This window comes from Zingiber officinale, chromosome 10A (genome assembly GCF_018446385.1).
Source record: "Zingiber officinale cultivar Zhangliang chromosome 10A, Zo_v1.1, whole genome shotgun sequence".
Classification (NCBI taxonomy): domain Eukaryota; kingdom Viridiplantae; phylum Streptophyta; class Magnoliopsida; order Zingiberales; family Zingiberaceae; genus Zingiber; species Zingiber officinale.
This window is the reverse complement of record NC_056004.1, coordinates 93,696,646-93,711,171: the sequence shown is the minus strand read 5'-3', so window position 1 is coordinate 93,711,171 and position 14,526 is coordinate 93,696,646. Positions and strand designations below refer to the sequence as shown.

Genomic DNA, 14,526 nt, shown 5'->3' with positions numbered 1-14,526 from the left:
AACCTTGGATAGATAACCAAGATTATCAAGAATAACCTCGAACCAAACACACCCTTAACGGATTGATTGATGACTTAGTTGGTCCATCGTATACTTTAACCTCCATGTCACCTAAAACGGTGACTTTTTGACTTTACATGGAGGCCACCAATATCTTCCGTATCAATCCCTAAAAATACTAAATTAAAAAGGTATTTGAATTCATAAATCTAAAAACACATGACTTAAGTCTTCTAAAAGATATATGATTCATTAAACTTCTATAATTCATATTATTTATTTAAATATTTTAGAAATTAATAATCGAATAGATCCTTTTATAATAATCCAAACAATAGATCCATTCACCGGTAAAGCACAGGAATATGTTGTCTCACAATATTTAAAACAATAAATAAGATCATCAGAATTAGCAGCAAAGTTAAATTATCCGAATTTAGCTGATAGGTGAATTCGAAGAGAAAAATCGTCTCCTTTCAAAATTAATCTTAATTGAGCTAAATCTAAACAAAACAAAAACAATTGCACATGAGGCTTCGCAGGCGAAGAACAAAACAAGATCGTTGCTGCAATGAACCCACTTGTCCATTTGCCTTTGTGAAAAAGGGGTAGGGCACTTTGCCACTTTAGATGCATCTGTTCTAAAATATCAAAAGCAGGGATGGGATTCCTGGAAATTCGGCTCCACATAAAAAACAAAAACCACTCATTTCTTTATTGTCTTACAATTATTTTTTCTTTTCAGTTTTTTGCAGCTCCATTCAAGTCCCCAAGAAGAGGATGAGGACGAGCCAATTTTCTTTCTTTTCTTTTTTTTTCTTTTCTTTTTTTTTTTTCTTCCAAAGGTGAAAATTTAATGAATCCAGAAAAGCATTAAACCTGTCCTTGCTAGGCTTCTCGCCACCCGTTTGAGTGGATGTTGTTATCCATCGCCATCCATCTCCTTAAATGAGTTGGCTCGCCAACACTCGAAGGGCGATCGATCGCCACGGGGAAGAACATAAAGCGGAGCTAAGTCAACCAGGTTTAATCTAAAGATGGCGAATTCATGGAGAGAATAAGAAGCCATCTGCGTTGAAACTTCAAAGCGGATAGAAAAAGTTTTTTTTTTTTTTGGTTATTTATGCTCTATTTTCTTGAGGGTATAGGAGGATTATAGGGATAATAATTTTCTCTAGATCTGATATAGGATCCGATATCCTATCCGAATAGGAGAGGACATCGAGGGGGTAAACTTTATAGATGTTTAATTTATCTAATATATTTTGTTAAAGGATGATAGTTTGATGGGAAGAAGAAAATTTATTAATATAAAAGATATTTGATATTTTATTAGGTATGAGTACGAGGATGAATTTCTAATAGTCGATGAGTATGGAGATGGAAGATATGAAATTCAATCTGAATCCAATTTATTGTCATGGATTAGATATTAGTAGAAGTATTTTTTTTATTGTTTACTTATTAAAAAAATATAGATAGACAAATTCTAAATTTGTTTGTAATTGAGATGGAATTGATTTCTATTTATCCTCGCTAATCCGCAAACGAGATGTGAGCTTGAGGTCGTGGCCTTACGACAAACTCTCAGGTTGAGGCACGACCTCACCGCGACAGCAAAGATAGAGGCGAACCATAAGAGGGGGCTAGCCTGGGCTAAAAGCCTAGGCTAGCCCTTCCTTATAGGGATATACTACCTAATCTAAATACTCAAAGTCCATTATAAATTTTTTAATTAGTCTAATATATTCTCTTCTCTCTATCCAAGACTTTAAATTTAACTTAAATTTGATGAGAAATCTTGTAAAATAAACCATAATATCAATAAATTTGATTGATTATATGTTTAGTGACTTATATGGTTATTTTTTATACTCTTTTAATCTTTTATTTTTAAAATTATTTATTTTTATATTTTGTTAAAATATTATCTAGGAAAGTCTTGTTATATAATATGATAAGAAGTATATGAGGTATATAGGAATAGAAGATGAAAAAGAAGCGAATAGGAGGTAACGATACGGTCGTCTCCTCTCAATGTAAACATATATATTTCGTTCCCTCAATATGAAAATTTTAACTCCGTCTATGAATATGATGTATTAATTTTTTATGAATACATTTTTTTATATAGGAAAATGATGATTTACTTTAAATTTAATCTCTCTGAGAATAAAATCCTGATTTAACCATGAGCAAAAATGTCACCTACATTCCCTTCCCTTGTGCTTGTTTATTTTTTATCCATCCTCTTTCCTTTCACCTTATCTATGGATATATTTTTACGGTATAGTTCTTTTACTTCCTAATAAACCGAACATTAGTGTAATTGTGGGAGTGATCTCACCTCGCGCAGTCTAGAGTTGACCTGATCTTTAGCATAAAATGAAATATACTGACTACTTGTGTTGTTAATGGAGGTACTACGTAAAAGCCGATGATTCCCCATCACCTTCTCGCTAGTGCAGTACAAAGAGACACCGAGGACCCACTCCTGTTCTTGCTAGAATTTTTCTAAATCTAAATCTAAATCTAATCTTAAGTTGGTGGATTTACTGAGCATTTTTCTTGCGTGCTTTGATAAATTTGCGTCTTTTTTTATTGGGAAGATCGCAAAAGTCATGGATGAGGGCAGCTAGGAAGGGGCAATTTTGGCTCGACGAGCGAGAGAGAGAAAGAGAGAGATTTGGACGATGGATGACATTGGCAGCAGCGACTGAAAAGAAAGGCAAAGGAGGCATCTTGTAGTTTTACTGCAAAGGAGGGTCAAAAGTTTACCCTCGCTTTAATTCATCCACAATCATGAAAGAGGGAGAAGATAAACAAAGGTTGCAATATTGTAGGTGTAGGATAGGACAGCTCCCTGTAAACTCCTCCATGTTCCCCTCTCTCTCTCTTTTCTCTCTCCTTTCTCTTTGTGATGTTGCTGTTGCAAGCCTGCTTTTGGTGGAGAACCTGATGCCTGGGATGAGGATGAGTTGAGTGGGTGCTGGTTTCTTCTTATCTTCTATTTCTTCCAGAGATCCACATACAAGAGAAGAGAAGAGAAGAGAAGAGAAGCTGCTTTCCTCCTCCTCGTCTTCTTCTCCTCCTCTTCCTCTTCCTCGCCACTCATGGCATAGCAAGCTGCCTCCTTTCCCCTCTCAAACTCGCTCGATCTGTCTGGTTCTTTAGGATCCATGAGAAAGTAAGTTTTTTTTTGGTACGATCTTCTTCTTCTTCGGTTCGCGTTCTCCTTGATGAACTTGTAGTAGATTCCGGTGGAGTGGCCACTGTATTTGTTGGTTTTTCTTCAAACTCTCCTGATCACTCTCTAATCTTCTCATCATCTCCCTCCTTTTACTCTCTGGTTGTGATTTGGGATTATCACTCGCTGGGTCTCAATCAACCCGCGATAGAATCTGGAAATAGTATTTCCTTTTCTTCTTCTTTTTTTTTTTTTTCCCAAGGTCATGATTTAGGCCAAGTGTTCTATAGAGCTTCCATGTCATTCTTCTTCCTCCATGAACTCCGCTGGGAGCCTCACACCTGTGTGGTTTTTCTCTCCCGGAGAAGAAATTCACCATGGATTTTTTTCTTCTTCTAATCTCCTTATCATTTCATGTGATGGCTTTGCAACAAATTTCTGTTTTTTCCCACCTCACCCTTTTTGTTCTTTTGCTGATCTTCCTAGTAATCCAGAAGAGTTAACTTTTGCCAACAACTTTTCTGAGCACGCTTCTGTTCCCCTCTTTGCTCACATAAAATGATAGTTCTCGAGAGGTGACTGGCATATAAGATCATCTGGAAAATCCTAAGTTTCTAATTAATTCAATGTTAGCTTAGCTCTACATGAAATAATGCTACAGAAGATCAGTCGATCTTATTGTTGTTTATTTTTGGCTTGATTTTGTGCCGTATCATGTCACAGGCATCAAATCAATTGTAGAGAGAGGAAAAAGTTGGGGCTTCTTCTTGCCTGATTGAAGCTTTTTCTTCTTCTTCTTTTTTTATGCCCTTGGTTATGCTGGAGGCCAATCATCAGAGAAGGCCCTGTAGCAGCAAAGCTCTTGGGCTCGTAGGGTTTGAAGATTCAGGGAGGGACGCTGAAGAGGGCTTCTGCAGATGTTATCATCCATCGAAACTCCTCCAGATCCTTCATGTTCCTCAGATCTCGCAGCACTGAAGTCTCATGAGAAGGCTCCTGAAACGATTGCCTTCGAAGAGGCAGAAAGAGTAGACCTTGAAGAAAATCCAACCTCTCAATTTTCCATTAGGTGTGCAATTTAACTTGATTCATTGTTCTTGTGTAAACTATGAATGTTCTTCCTTGTAGAACCACCAAATATAGTAGGATTTCTTCATGTTCCACTGGAGGGTGATGGAGCTCATGATCTTATTTTCAGGAATTATGTTCTTGCATCGCGGCGGCGTAGCTGCATCGAGACTAGTTGGCCTTTTTCGCAGCAGTTCCTCCAAATTTGCATGAAGCATGGTGTCAAGAATCTACTTCCACCATTTGAACCTCCTGATCTGGTGAGATCCCAGTGCTTGAGAAAGTCAGAACAACTTATTGTCGAAGCTGAAGCCGAAGCCGAAGTCGATCCTATTGAGACTAGAAATGTTGGTGCCATCATCTGGAAGACTTCAGATATCAGATTAGAATCGCCTTTACTTTTAAAGGAATTCGATTCAAACTCTTCTGATCCAGCTATAGAGTCGACGTCTGAGGCCGAAATATCTCCACTGGATGAAGGAACAAATTCAGATGAACTGATTCAACATGACCATGATGCTGAACTCATTTGTTCCATAGCCGATAGCACTGAAGCATCACCGGATTTTGATTCTCTTGTGCCTAGACAGAAGTTGGAGAAGCTACAGAAGCCACTTGAAAAGAAGTGCAGATTGAAAGTCAAGCTGGGTGTTATCTCCGAGATCAATAAGGAAGGCAACACACTAGATAATTCCGGTTCCGTTTCGGATCCTATGGCTTCGAAGATTTGTCCAGTTTGTAAAGCATTTTCATCCAGTTCGAACACTACTTTGAATGCGCACATCGACCAGTGTCTCTCCATGGACTCAAATGTGAAGGGCATTTCAGGCGAGGTCCCAAAGATTAAAGCTAAACAAAGGAAGAAGAGATTGATGACCGAGATTTACACGACAGCTCCTCGTGCCACTCTTGAAGACCTTGATAGGAGAAATGGTACGAATTGGGCCGTGGAGCTCGCTTTGCTGGCAACACCGACCAGTGGGGTTGCCAATGAGACCAAGAGACCCAAGATGTCTGCAACTGAATGTCTAGAGAATGGAAATGACAGTGCTGTTTATGTTGACTCAAAAGGTATGAAACTTGGGATTTTGTCGAAGTTTAATGAACCAGCACCGGACGACCTTAATATGTGGAAGAATGCAATTGCAGAACCAGGAAATTGTATTTTGCAAAGAAAGAAGAAGGATTTAGCACTGAAACACTTGAAGGATACTAAAATGAAGGCACAAAAAAGGAAACTGTTATTCAAACAGTCTAAAACTCAGGTACTTTTATTGTGCTCCATATGATAACTTGTGATTTCACTTGAGAATTTTTAGTGTTCACCATCACCGAAATAATGTTATGCAAATTTCAATAGGCAAAATCTTTAAGAATTTCATATTCTGTGTGAAATAGAAAGTCCCTTAAGATACAAAGGTGGATTATCCATGAATACTAGAGCTTCTAACCATTTGATTCAAACAAGTTTATCATCCAGCTGATAATGAACTTACATTTGGACAAAGCGAAAGGATAAATAGCGAATAGAAGATGAAAGAAGGATAAAAGAAAAGGAAGCTGCATGAAACAATAATGTGAATAGGACACAACTTGGACCATAAGAATACATGATATCGGAGCAAAATTTTTGAAGCAAATACAAAGTCAAAGCGGGACTCACGTAAAGGAATGTTAAGAAAAATCACATATATATCAAGGAAGTACTGCTTCAAGTTCATGCATTGAAGAGATGAAAGGAAAATAAATGAACCAACACCCATTAATAAAGCGGTGGAAATGAGAAAGACCACACATTTGATAGCCATAATGTCCATCGATTTCCATATCACCGTGCTACAGCTAGTAGAATACATAGGATCCTCATAAGGTAAATTCAGTCATTGAACCTTGAATTTATTAAAGAATTATATGATATTATTTTACATAAAATCTATAACTGTGGAAGGCCTGTAAGACAATCATGAACCTCCCCAATTCCTCAATTGTAGTGGAATGGATAAACTTCTAAATAAGGGTATACTCCCCTTCAAATATAATCCAATATACTATTTCATGGTTGTATGACTGCTACTTTTAGCTTCAGAACTTTAATCACAGTTTTTATACATATATAATATCAACATTAATTGAGTTCTAATTTTGGCTCTTTCAATTCTCCACAATATTGTTTTAATAACCGAGGACCACTTTGTTCTATTCTAGCAACTTGCCTTTGTCCTAAGATTATGATCTATAATTGTTACTTATTCAGTTTATTTATAGAGAAACTACCTCTGATGTTCATGATTGTCTTTATATAACATGAATTCGGTTATGTTGTTCTCAGTTTGCAGCCACATTTGATGATGATGATCAATCTGCTGTCCATCAGCAAGATCCTGTTCAGCCATCTGCATTGCATACTGAGAAACAAGTTGAGAGCACTGCTCCTGCAACTTCGAAACCTTGGGCGTGCTCTATACAATCAGATATCCCGATAAATGTTCCTAAAAGCAGAAGTGAGAGCATGGACAACACAACACTAGTACATAGGAGCATTTTGGCGGAGAATCACCAATGGAATTCTTCAGCTGTCAGTAGTGAAGCCAATAAATTCTTTAGGTCATCAGAAGTATTGACTGGTTCTCCGAAAATGAAGAGAGTTGATTGCTTGTATAATGACAATCGCCTCACAAATGATATGAAAGGGAAGTCTTCAGAAGTACCTATTTCCAATCACAAATGGTCTTCGAGAGGTGCTTGTTCAACTATTGGTCTCCTCAAATCGTCAAAGCCATCTGATAAGTTCCTATCTAGTGGAAAAAAACCAGTGGCGATTGACCTGGGCATTTGTAAAAAATCTAACAAGTGTTTGAATACGTTACAATCTCCGTTGGAGGAAGAAGCTATTTTCACTTCAAAAAAGGAAATCCTAGTTAAGAGACCGTATTTCCATTTGGAAGGAAGTAAAGGTGAGGCAAATGAGAAGGCACTTAAGACCTTTAAGTTCCGTAAGCACAGATCGGCTTTGAGAACCTGCAAGAGAGGACCACCATTTTTACTGCCTAATGATGGAGTGCATGGAACTACCAACAATTTGATTGTGAGAAGAAATAGGGCAGTACACAATCATGAATTTGGTTCGCTGAATAATTTTACTAGTTCTGAATCAAAAATCATGAACCATGAGTTTCCAATCCGAGGCAATAACACAGAGTCTGAGAGACCAGGATTATCAAAGACAGTTGAAGAGCGAGAACAAAATAATTTGATACACCCTGCAATACCTTGGTGCAACAATACTGAAGTTGAAGACTCAGATGCTCTAGTAGAAGATCAGAGTCACGGAGCACCAGGAGAAGCTGGTGGTGATCATGTTTCCAATGATTTTGTCAACTCAGATAAACTGGAAATTAGTTTCAGAAACAAATCATGTTCTTCTCAGCATGCAGTTGGCAAAGTCCATGTAGATAACTTTGAGAAAAGATCTGGCCAGCAAGAATTCATTTGCAATGATGTATCCTGTGAAGATGTTGAATATGAAGATATTCAAATGGAAGTTGCCACTGTAGACAAAGATGTAGAAGTCTCTTGTGCAGTTCTACTAAAAAATTATCAAGCTGAAACCACATCTGCTCAAGATTCTATCGGTTGTCTAACTAGTCACGGGGGTATGGAACTCAAGGTGCCCTCTAAGAGCCCATCAATGACTTCATTAATATCATCCGAAAATCACCATAGGCATTTGCACCTGGACACTGGCCAATCTGGATCACCAACTTCTGCAGGATCTTATGTCTCCTTAATGCCTTATGAAGGCTCCAGATTGAAAGATCCAGAACCTGAACTCTCAATGAGGAGTTTTGAATCTCATACTGCTGGACTCACTGAGAATACTGAACAAAGAAATTTCAATAGTAGAGAACACAGGAAGGACGATCTAGCAGAAACAACACCTAAGAAATGCTTGAATGAGAAGCCATTTTGCTGTTCATGCAGGGAGAGCATTTCGAAAGATTTACAGTTACCAAGCCATAATGAAACTTCCAGGACAACTAAGGAAAATCGAGTTTCAAACTTGTTTATTGGGCCAAGAATATCTTCCTCCTTTAAAACATATCAGAGTCCCAGGAGTAATAGTATATCCAAATCATCACAGCAGTCCAATTACAACAATTCGATTGATTTTTCTGGAAGTTATGGATCATTCACTGATTTAGGTTCTCCATCACCTCAGTCACTGAACCAATCCAGTTCTAACCCGGTACTTCGATTGATGGGTAAAAACCTAACAGTTGTAAACAACGAACCACTTATGTATCCTCAAACTATTGCTCCAGACCATACACCGTATGTGAATTCTGTTTCTACTGGATTTGCTTCCATCAACCACCTCATGCAACAAGATGGTTCATATCACTGCCATCAACCTATGGTTGGCTCGCAAGCCATTCATCATGCTTTATTAACCGGCGACCCTGCTGTGTTTCCACATTTACCTACCATTGCAATGGGCAACACTGCCAGGGCTCCTCTTCATCCTGCTTGGACCATAAAACCAGATCAACACATGCAGCAGACACCATTCCAAAGGCATGGCTCTTGCTCTCCTTATGCGATGAATGAGGTGATTGTCATTGATGACCGATGTTCACAGCATGAGAATGAACTCAAAGGCTCCCTAAAGAATACCACAAACACTTCATTGCTTAGTGCGTATGGGCCGAGTGCTTTAGCTCCAAGACCCTTTGCTTGCTTTCCATTGGAAAGCCAGAATAGGAATGTCTCAGGCAGACCTTCAGCTTTATTTGCTAATTTTCAACCAGTGACAAATGCTAGTTTTATGAATCAAAGGTTCAGCACACAAAGCCAAGGTGCTCTTATTCCATATCCAAATTTCCAGGCACCTGCATCAAGTCGGATGGGCCCATCGTTCTATTATCCTGCAATTCTGCGGTGATCTTGATAGTGCAAAGAGGCAGATAACAGAAACCTGTCATCAAGGATCAGGTATTCGCTCTTATTCATTACCAGATCACAATACTGACAGTTGACACTGGAAGTTGCACAGATGACTGCCTAGCATCCAAGAATAAGAACCCCGTTCAATATGCTGGTTTTCTTAACAATACTGGAGTAGCTATTGTATTAAAAGGGATGTTTCCGACAAAGATCTTAATTTTCGAGTTTTGGTAGGCATAGCATGATGCTCTGAAAGTATCCTTTCCGAGGTAAAGCTTTTTTACTTTCTCAAAAGTTGTAAGGTTTAGCTTTGCTCAAGAAATATGTATATTTTCCATAATCCATGCACCTAATTACAAGTTCTAAATGGCTATAATACACCAGACAGTCTCCTTTGCTTTGCTTACTTTCTATGCTTGTTATTTTAGATAACTACTGAAAACATTTGTGTTTAGTGTTCAGCAGATAAAATCCAAAAGATCACAGAGAAAGAAATCAGCCATAATTTTTCTAATTTAAAGGTGTCTTTTACTCATTTCTTGCTTTAAACTGCTCTTTAAGATCTAGACTTGATCCTCCATATAGATTCTCTTTCGACTGGCTGAATTCATTTCTGAGATCGATAAGCAGTCTTCTTATTGATCTCTCAACAGAAAGTAAGATTCTAAACAACATGGGTAAATTGCTAGATATAGTTTAAACCTTGGTTGAGAAAGTTGGCTAGAGAAGATAGGGAAGGAAGAGATCAACTAAGTTGAGTGGAGAGTCATGTTTAGTTCAGTTGAATTACTAGAAGTTTAGTAGAAGCAAGTGGAGTGTCATGTTTAGTTCGGTTGAACTGTCAAGTGTTTGTGGTCCAAGTAGGTTACATGGGTGCAACATTGACTTTGGTAACTAGGATTGTCACTCGCGACCTACCCTAGATGGAAATGAATCATGTCATTGCATGCTTGGCCCGTATTGTGGTCCATACTCAAGGGAGGGGCTACGACTCACATGCTTGCCCTAACACAAGCATGAATCAGGATAGGCGGCGAGCATGCCTCCCCCCATGTCTTACCATCTGTACTAATGGCTAGTAGCCTCCCGTGATTTACCTCCACAGTGTTAGCCTAGGGACGGGTTGGCGGGGACGCTGGGGGCGAGCGAATCACCTTTTGTCACATGAATCAGGATCGACGGGGCACAACACGTGCCTAGTCAAGCATGACCCATGTGCCAAGTCTAGCTCAACATTTTAATATACAATATTAAATATTTTAGGAATAATAAAAGTAGCATATTTATTCTATTTATTAGATTTTAAAGTAATTAAATTCTTGTCCTTATTATCAGCATATTTATTCTAGGGCAAAAATCAAAAGGGTGTCTTAAATTATACAAATCATCAAAAGAGCGTTCCTTTTTTAAAATGGAAAAAAAATCAAAAGGGTGTCTTAAATTATAAAAATCATCAAAAGGATGCTCTTTAAAAAAAAAAAAAATCAAAAGGGCGCCCCATCAAATGTTTTATTCCCAAAATACCCCTTATCTAACGTTGTTGTAGCAGCTATCGAGTGGCTGCTACATGTTGTAGTAGCTATCGACAGTTATTGAGTAGCTGTTACAACATTGTTTCTTACTTCCAATGCTATTGTAGTAGCTACGACTAGCTGCTACAATGTAGAGAAGCTTCTTGTTGACGGTGCTGTCGACAGAGGGAGACTGGGGGGGGCAATTGAAGCGGTGTTCCCGGAAGTAGAAAATCAATCGACTTGAGGGAAGCCAACCACAGAATGTCGTTGCCATTGCTGATCGAGGACTGATCCATCCAGGGGGAGGCCATGGGGTGGCTGGAGCTCCGTCCAACTGGCCGAAATTTTGCTGAACCGAAAGGACAGGTGGTGGACGATAGGTTGGGCACAATTGGAACCTCCATCTTGAGCTTGGCACTTGAGGATCGCTGCTGGATCGGTTGAGGGTGGCCGGAGATATGGGAGGTTGCTAGGATGGCCGGAAATTAATTATTTCACTTTAATCAAAATTACTATACACAAATCATTATTATATCAAAATATTTTTTTACTAAGTTGTCAAAATTATTTAAAACTTCATCAAAATCGCTTTAAATTAATCAAAATCACTTGTAATTAAATCTTAAACCTATACTCTTAAACCCCAAATCATATATTCTAAACACTATTATATCAAAATACTCTTTACTACTTAGTTAAAATTATTTAAACTTCATTAAAAATATTTTAAATTGGTTAAAATCATTTGAAAACAAACAACGTGTAGAAACGTAGTTACTACAACACTACAACAGTATTATATAAGTGTTACACGTAATAATTTCTAGCTACTATAACACTACAACAGTATTATATAAGTGTTACACATAATAATTTCTACACGCTGTAGTAGTTACAACTAACTACTAATAGTATTGTAAGAGGGTATTTTAGGATAAAACACATGGTGGGGGGTCTTTTTGAATTATTTTTTTATATTTTTTTATATTTTTTATTTTTGAAAAACGACGTCCTTTGATGATTTACATAAGTTAGGACTCCTTTTGATTGTTGTCATTTATTCTAGTTTGTTCTCGTTCTTTATTCTTTCTTGAGTGTGGGTAAAATGTTTGGACACATGCCAGTTCGTCATTGGTTGAATTCGATGAATTTGAATTAAATTCATCAATCTCGAAGTACATGTGTTGCACATCCAAGTGCACTTGTTTGATGGTAAAGCTCCTTTACTGCGTCCTTAAAAGAGAACAGCTTCCCTGTTTCTTGCTGACTCTTTAAAGTCACTGCTCCAAAAAAGGATTGATAATTTAGAAAGGCAACAGGAATCTCTTTGGTCGAGGGCAAATGAGAGTTTTGAAGTTAAACTGCAAAATCAAACCCAGAACTCAATCCTCAACTAATCCATTCTTTGGATAATTAAAAGAGCCATTGTCTTTGTCTCCATGTGTGGACCACAAGGGTTTTGAATTCTCTTAAGATTTAAGAATGAGATCCTTTCCGAGTGGGGATCGCAATGGACTACTTTAGTTCCTTTCGCGCTGAATCTCTCTCAAACATTACTTGGAAGATGAGGGAGGAGTGCATTCATGAATCCTTTTAGCAGGTATGCTACACTACTCCTTTTCATGAATGTTCATGTAGTTCTTTCTGACTCTGAAAGTCTTATAAGATTTTTGTTTTTGTTTATTTTCTGAAGTAGAAAGGAAATGGGGTGTGCTGCTTCTAAGATTTTAGCTAGATCATGGCACTTTCAAGAGGATGTTGAGAGAAGATTAAAAAGGAGACCTGCAAAGGGATTGGAAGAATTGGTCAGCTACAAAAATGGAGCGGAGCATGAGAAGAACTCAACCATGCCCGTGGAGAGCAATGCGGTTGTCCATGTCGAAACCATCAATACTTGGGATCTGTTGGCTGGCCTAGCAGAAGACGACGACGAAGAAGAAGACAACGACAAGACGATTGAGAAAGAAGTCACAACAAACATTGATTCAAAGAGAAAAGCTATGGCCAAGGAGCTCTCAGTGCTTGAGGTTCCTCCTTTTGAGTTCGCGGAGAAGGGAAGTCAGAAGGAATGGCCGCAACGAGACGGCCAAGAGCCTTATGTCACCCCTAAATTCGGAAAATTTTCAAAGCAGGGAGACAAAAGGGAGGATGAAGGAGTCGTGTTTGATCCTGAATTGGTTGCGCAGTTTGAGCGGGCTATGAACGAGCTTGCAACTGATGAAGAGCTTGTTCTTCGACAGATCACAAATGGCTTGGAGTGAAACCAAATGCTAAGAAGATTTTGTCATTAAGATCAAACTTCAGTTAACTAGCTACAAACTGTTGTTTTAAATTAATTTGATCAACTAAAACTTAAGTAATTATAATTATTAGTAACATAATAAATTACAGGTTATTAAGTTATTAGTTATTTTTTCATATGTTGTTTTGCATAATTATCAAAAATACCTTATTTCACTTTAGTTATTATTAACAAATTTTTAAGTAAGTTGAAAATGATTTTTTTTTAATTTATTTTCATCTCTAACAGAAAATTTTTGTAGAAAATAAAAAGCGCGTCCTTATTTATCCATACGGTAAAAAAGGATATTTTTCTTTTAAAAATCATTAAAATATCTTCCCATTTATAATTTTTAACCTAAAATATCTTCTATGATTTACCTTAGAGAGGTGTTTGTAAAAAGCATGGAATATTTAGAAATCAAATTATGAATGCGACCTTATTTTGATAAATTTTACAGTTGGGTGTATAAAATTCCTATCAATATAGGATCCCAAAAAGATTGATCATATTAAATTTATTATACATAATTTTATTTGTAAGATACTATTATTGTACAAAGAGGGGAGACAATACTTCTCAACTTTTCATGCGAAAGAAGTGGAAGAGAAAAAAAGATCATGTGGAGTAACGAGATAAAGACACACAAGAAAGAGCAAACACGAGGAGGAAGAAGAAGAGTTACCATGGTTCGGCGACGTGCCTACTCCACAAAAACGACTGAAACTTTATTAGAATTCTCTCTACACAAGAAAGTCATAATTAATAATTTTCATGATACAATAGACCCGGTAAAATCATAATAAAATTCTATTATGAAAAATCATAACAGAAATATGTTATGAAAAAATCTTAACAGATTTTTCTTTCATGATGTCCCTCATATTGGCCTTCATTCATATATGATCTCTGGGTCTACGCTTCCTTCTTCTAGGATATAGAGATATGGATCAAGTTCAAGCAATGTTTAAACTTTTTTTGGTCACTAGCTTTGTCAACATATTTACAATATTGTCTGTAGTATAAACATTCTCAAGTTGAATTTGTTGTACCAAAAAAATATTCATATATCTCCACAATGATATGATATTATCCACTTTGAGTCTAAGCCCTCATGACTTTGCTCTTAAACTCTACCCAAAAGGTCTCATGCCAATGAAGATATATTACATCCTTTTAAACCTATGATCTTTTCTAAATCTTTTCAATTTGGCAATCCTTCCCTCAAACGAAGGACCACCAATACTCTTATGGTCTAGGTTTTTTCGTAGTATCCAGTCATCCTGACTTGTTCTGGGCCTTTTCCATGAGTATCTGATCACCTTGACCTACTTTGGGTCTTTCCCGCGAGCATCCGATCACCTTGACCTGCTCCGCGCCTTCCCGCGAACGTCCGGTCACTCTGACCTACTTCGAGTCTCTCAATGAGCATCCGATCTCCTTAACCTACTCAAGGCCTCCCCACAACTTCGTTCAAGTGCACCCCACACAACATTTGGTCTGGACATGGCTCTGATAGAATTTCTCCAAAA

At 37.6% G+C, this 14,526-nt stretch overlaps 1 protein-coding gene across 7 annotated transcripts; it reads left to right on the top strand.

Annotated features, from left to right (window-relative positions):
• The first annotated feature begins 2,813 nt into the window (after window positions 1-2,813).
• LOC122027008 lies at window positions 2,814-13,116 on the top strand. 7 transcript variants are annotated; one of them, XR_006124242.1, is made up of 6 exons: window positions 2,814-3,187; window positions 3,911-4,256; window positions 4,386-5,520; window positions 6,585-9,454; window positions 11,962-12,313; window positions 12,410-13,116. XR_006124242.1 is itself a non-coding variant. In XM_042585801.1 (5 exons), exons 2-5 carry the CDS (start codon window positions 4,105-4,107, stop codon window positions 9,195-9,197), a joined length of 3,822 nt encoding a protein of 1,273 aa, XP_042441735.1. In that variant the 5' UTR covers window positions 2,815-3,187; window positions 3,911-4,104; the 3' UTR covers window positions 9,198-9,610. The 7 variants fall into 7 exon arrangements, 3 of the variants coding, with proteins under 3 accessions (XP_042441733.1, XP_042441735.1, XP_042441734.1); XR_006124240.1 differs by having other exon boundaries at window positions 11,955-12,313; XR_006124241.1 differs by having other exon boundaries at window positions 6,585-9,468; window positions 12,033-12,313.
• The last annotated feature ends 1,410 nt before the right edge of the window (window positions 13,117-14,526 follow it).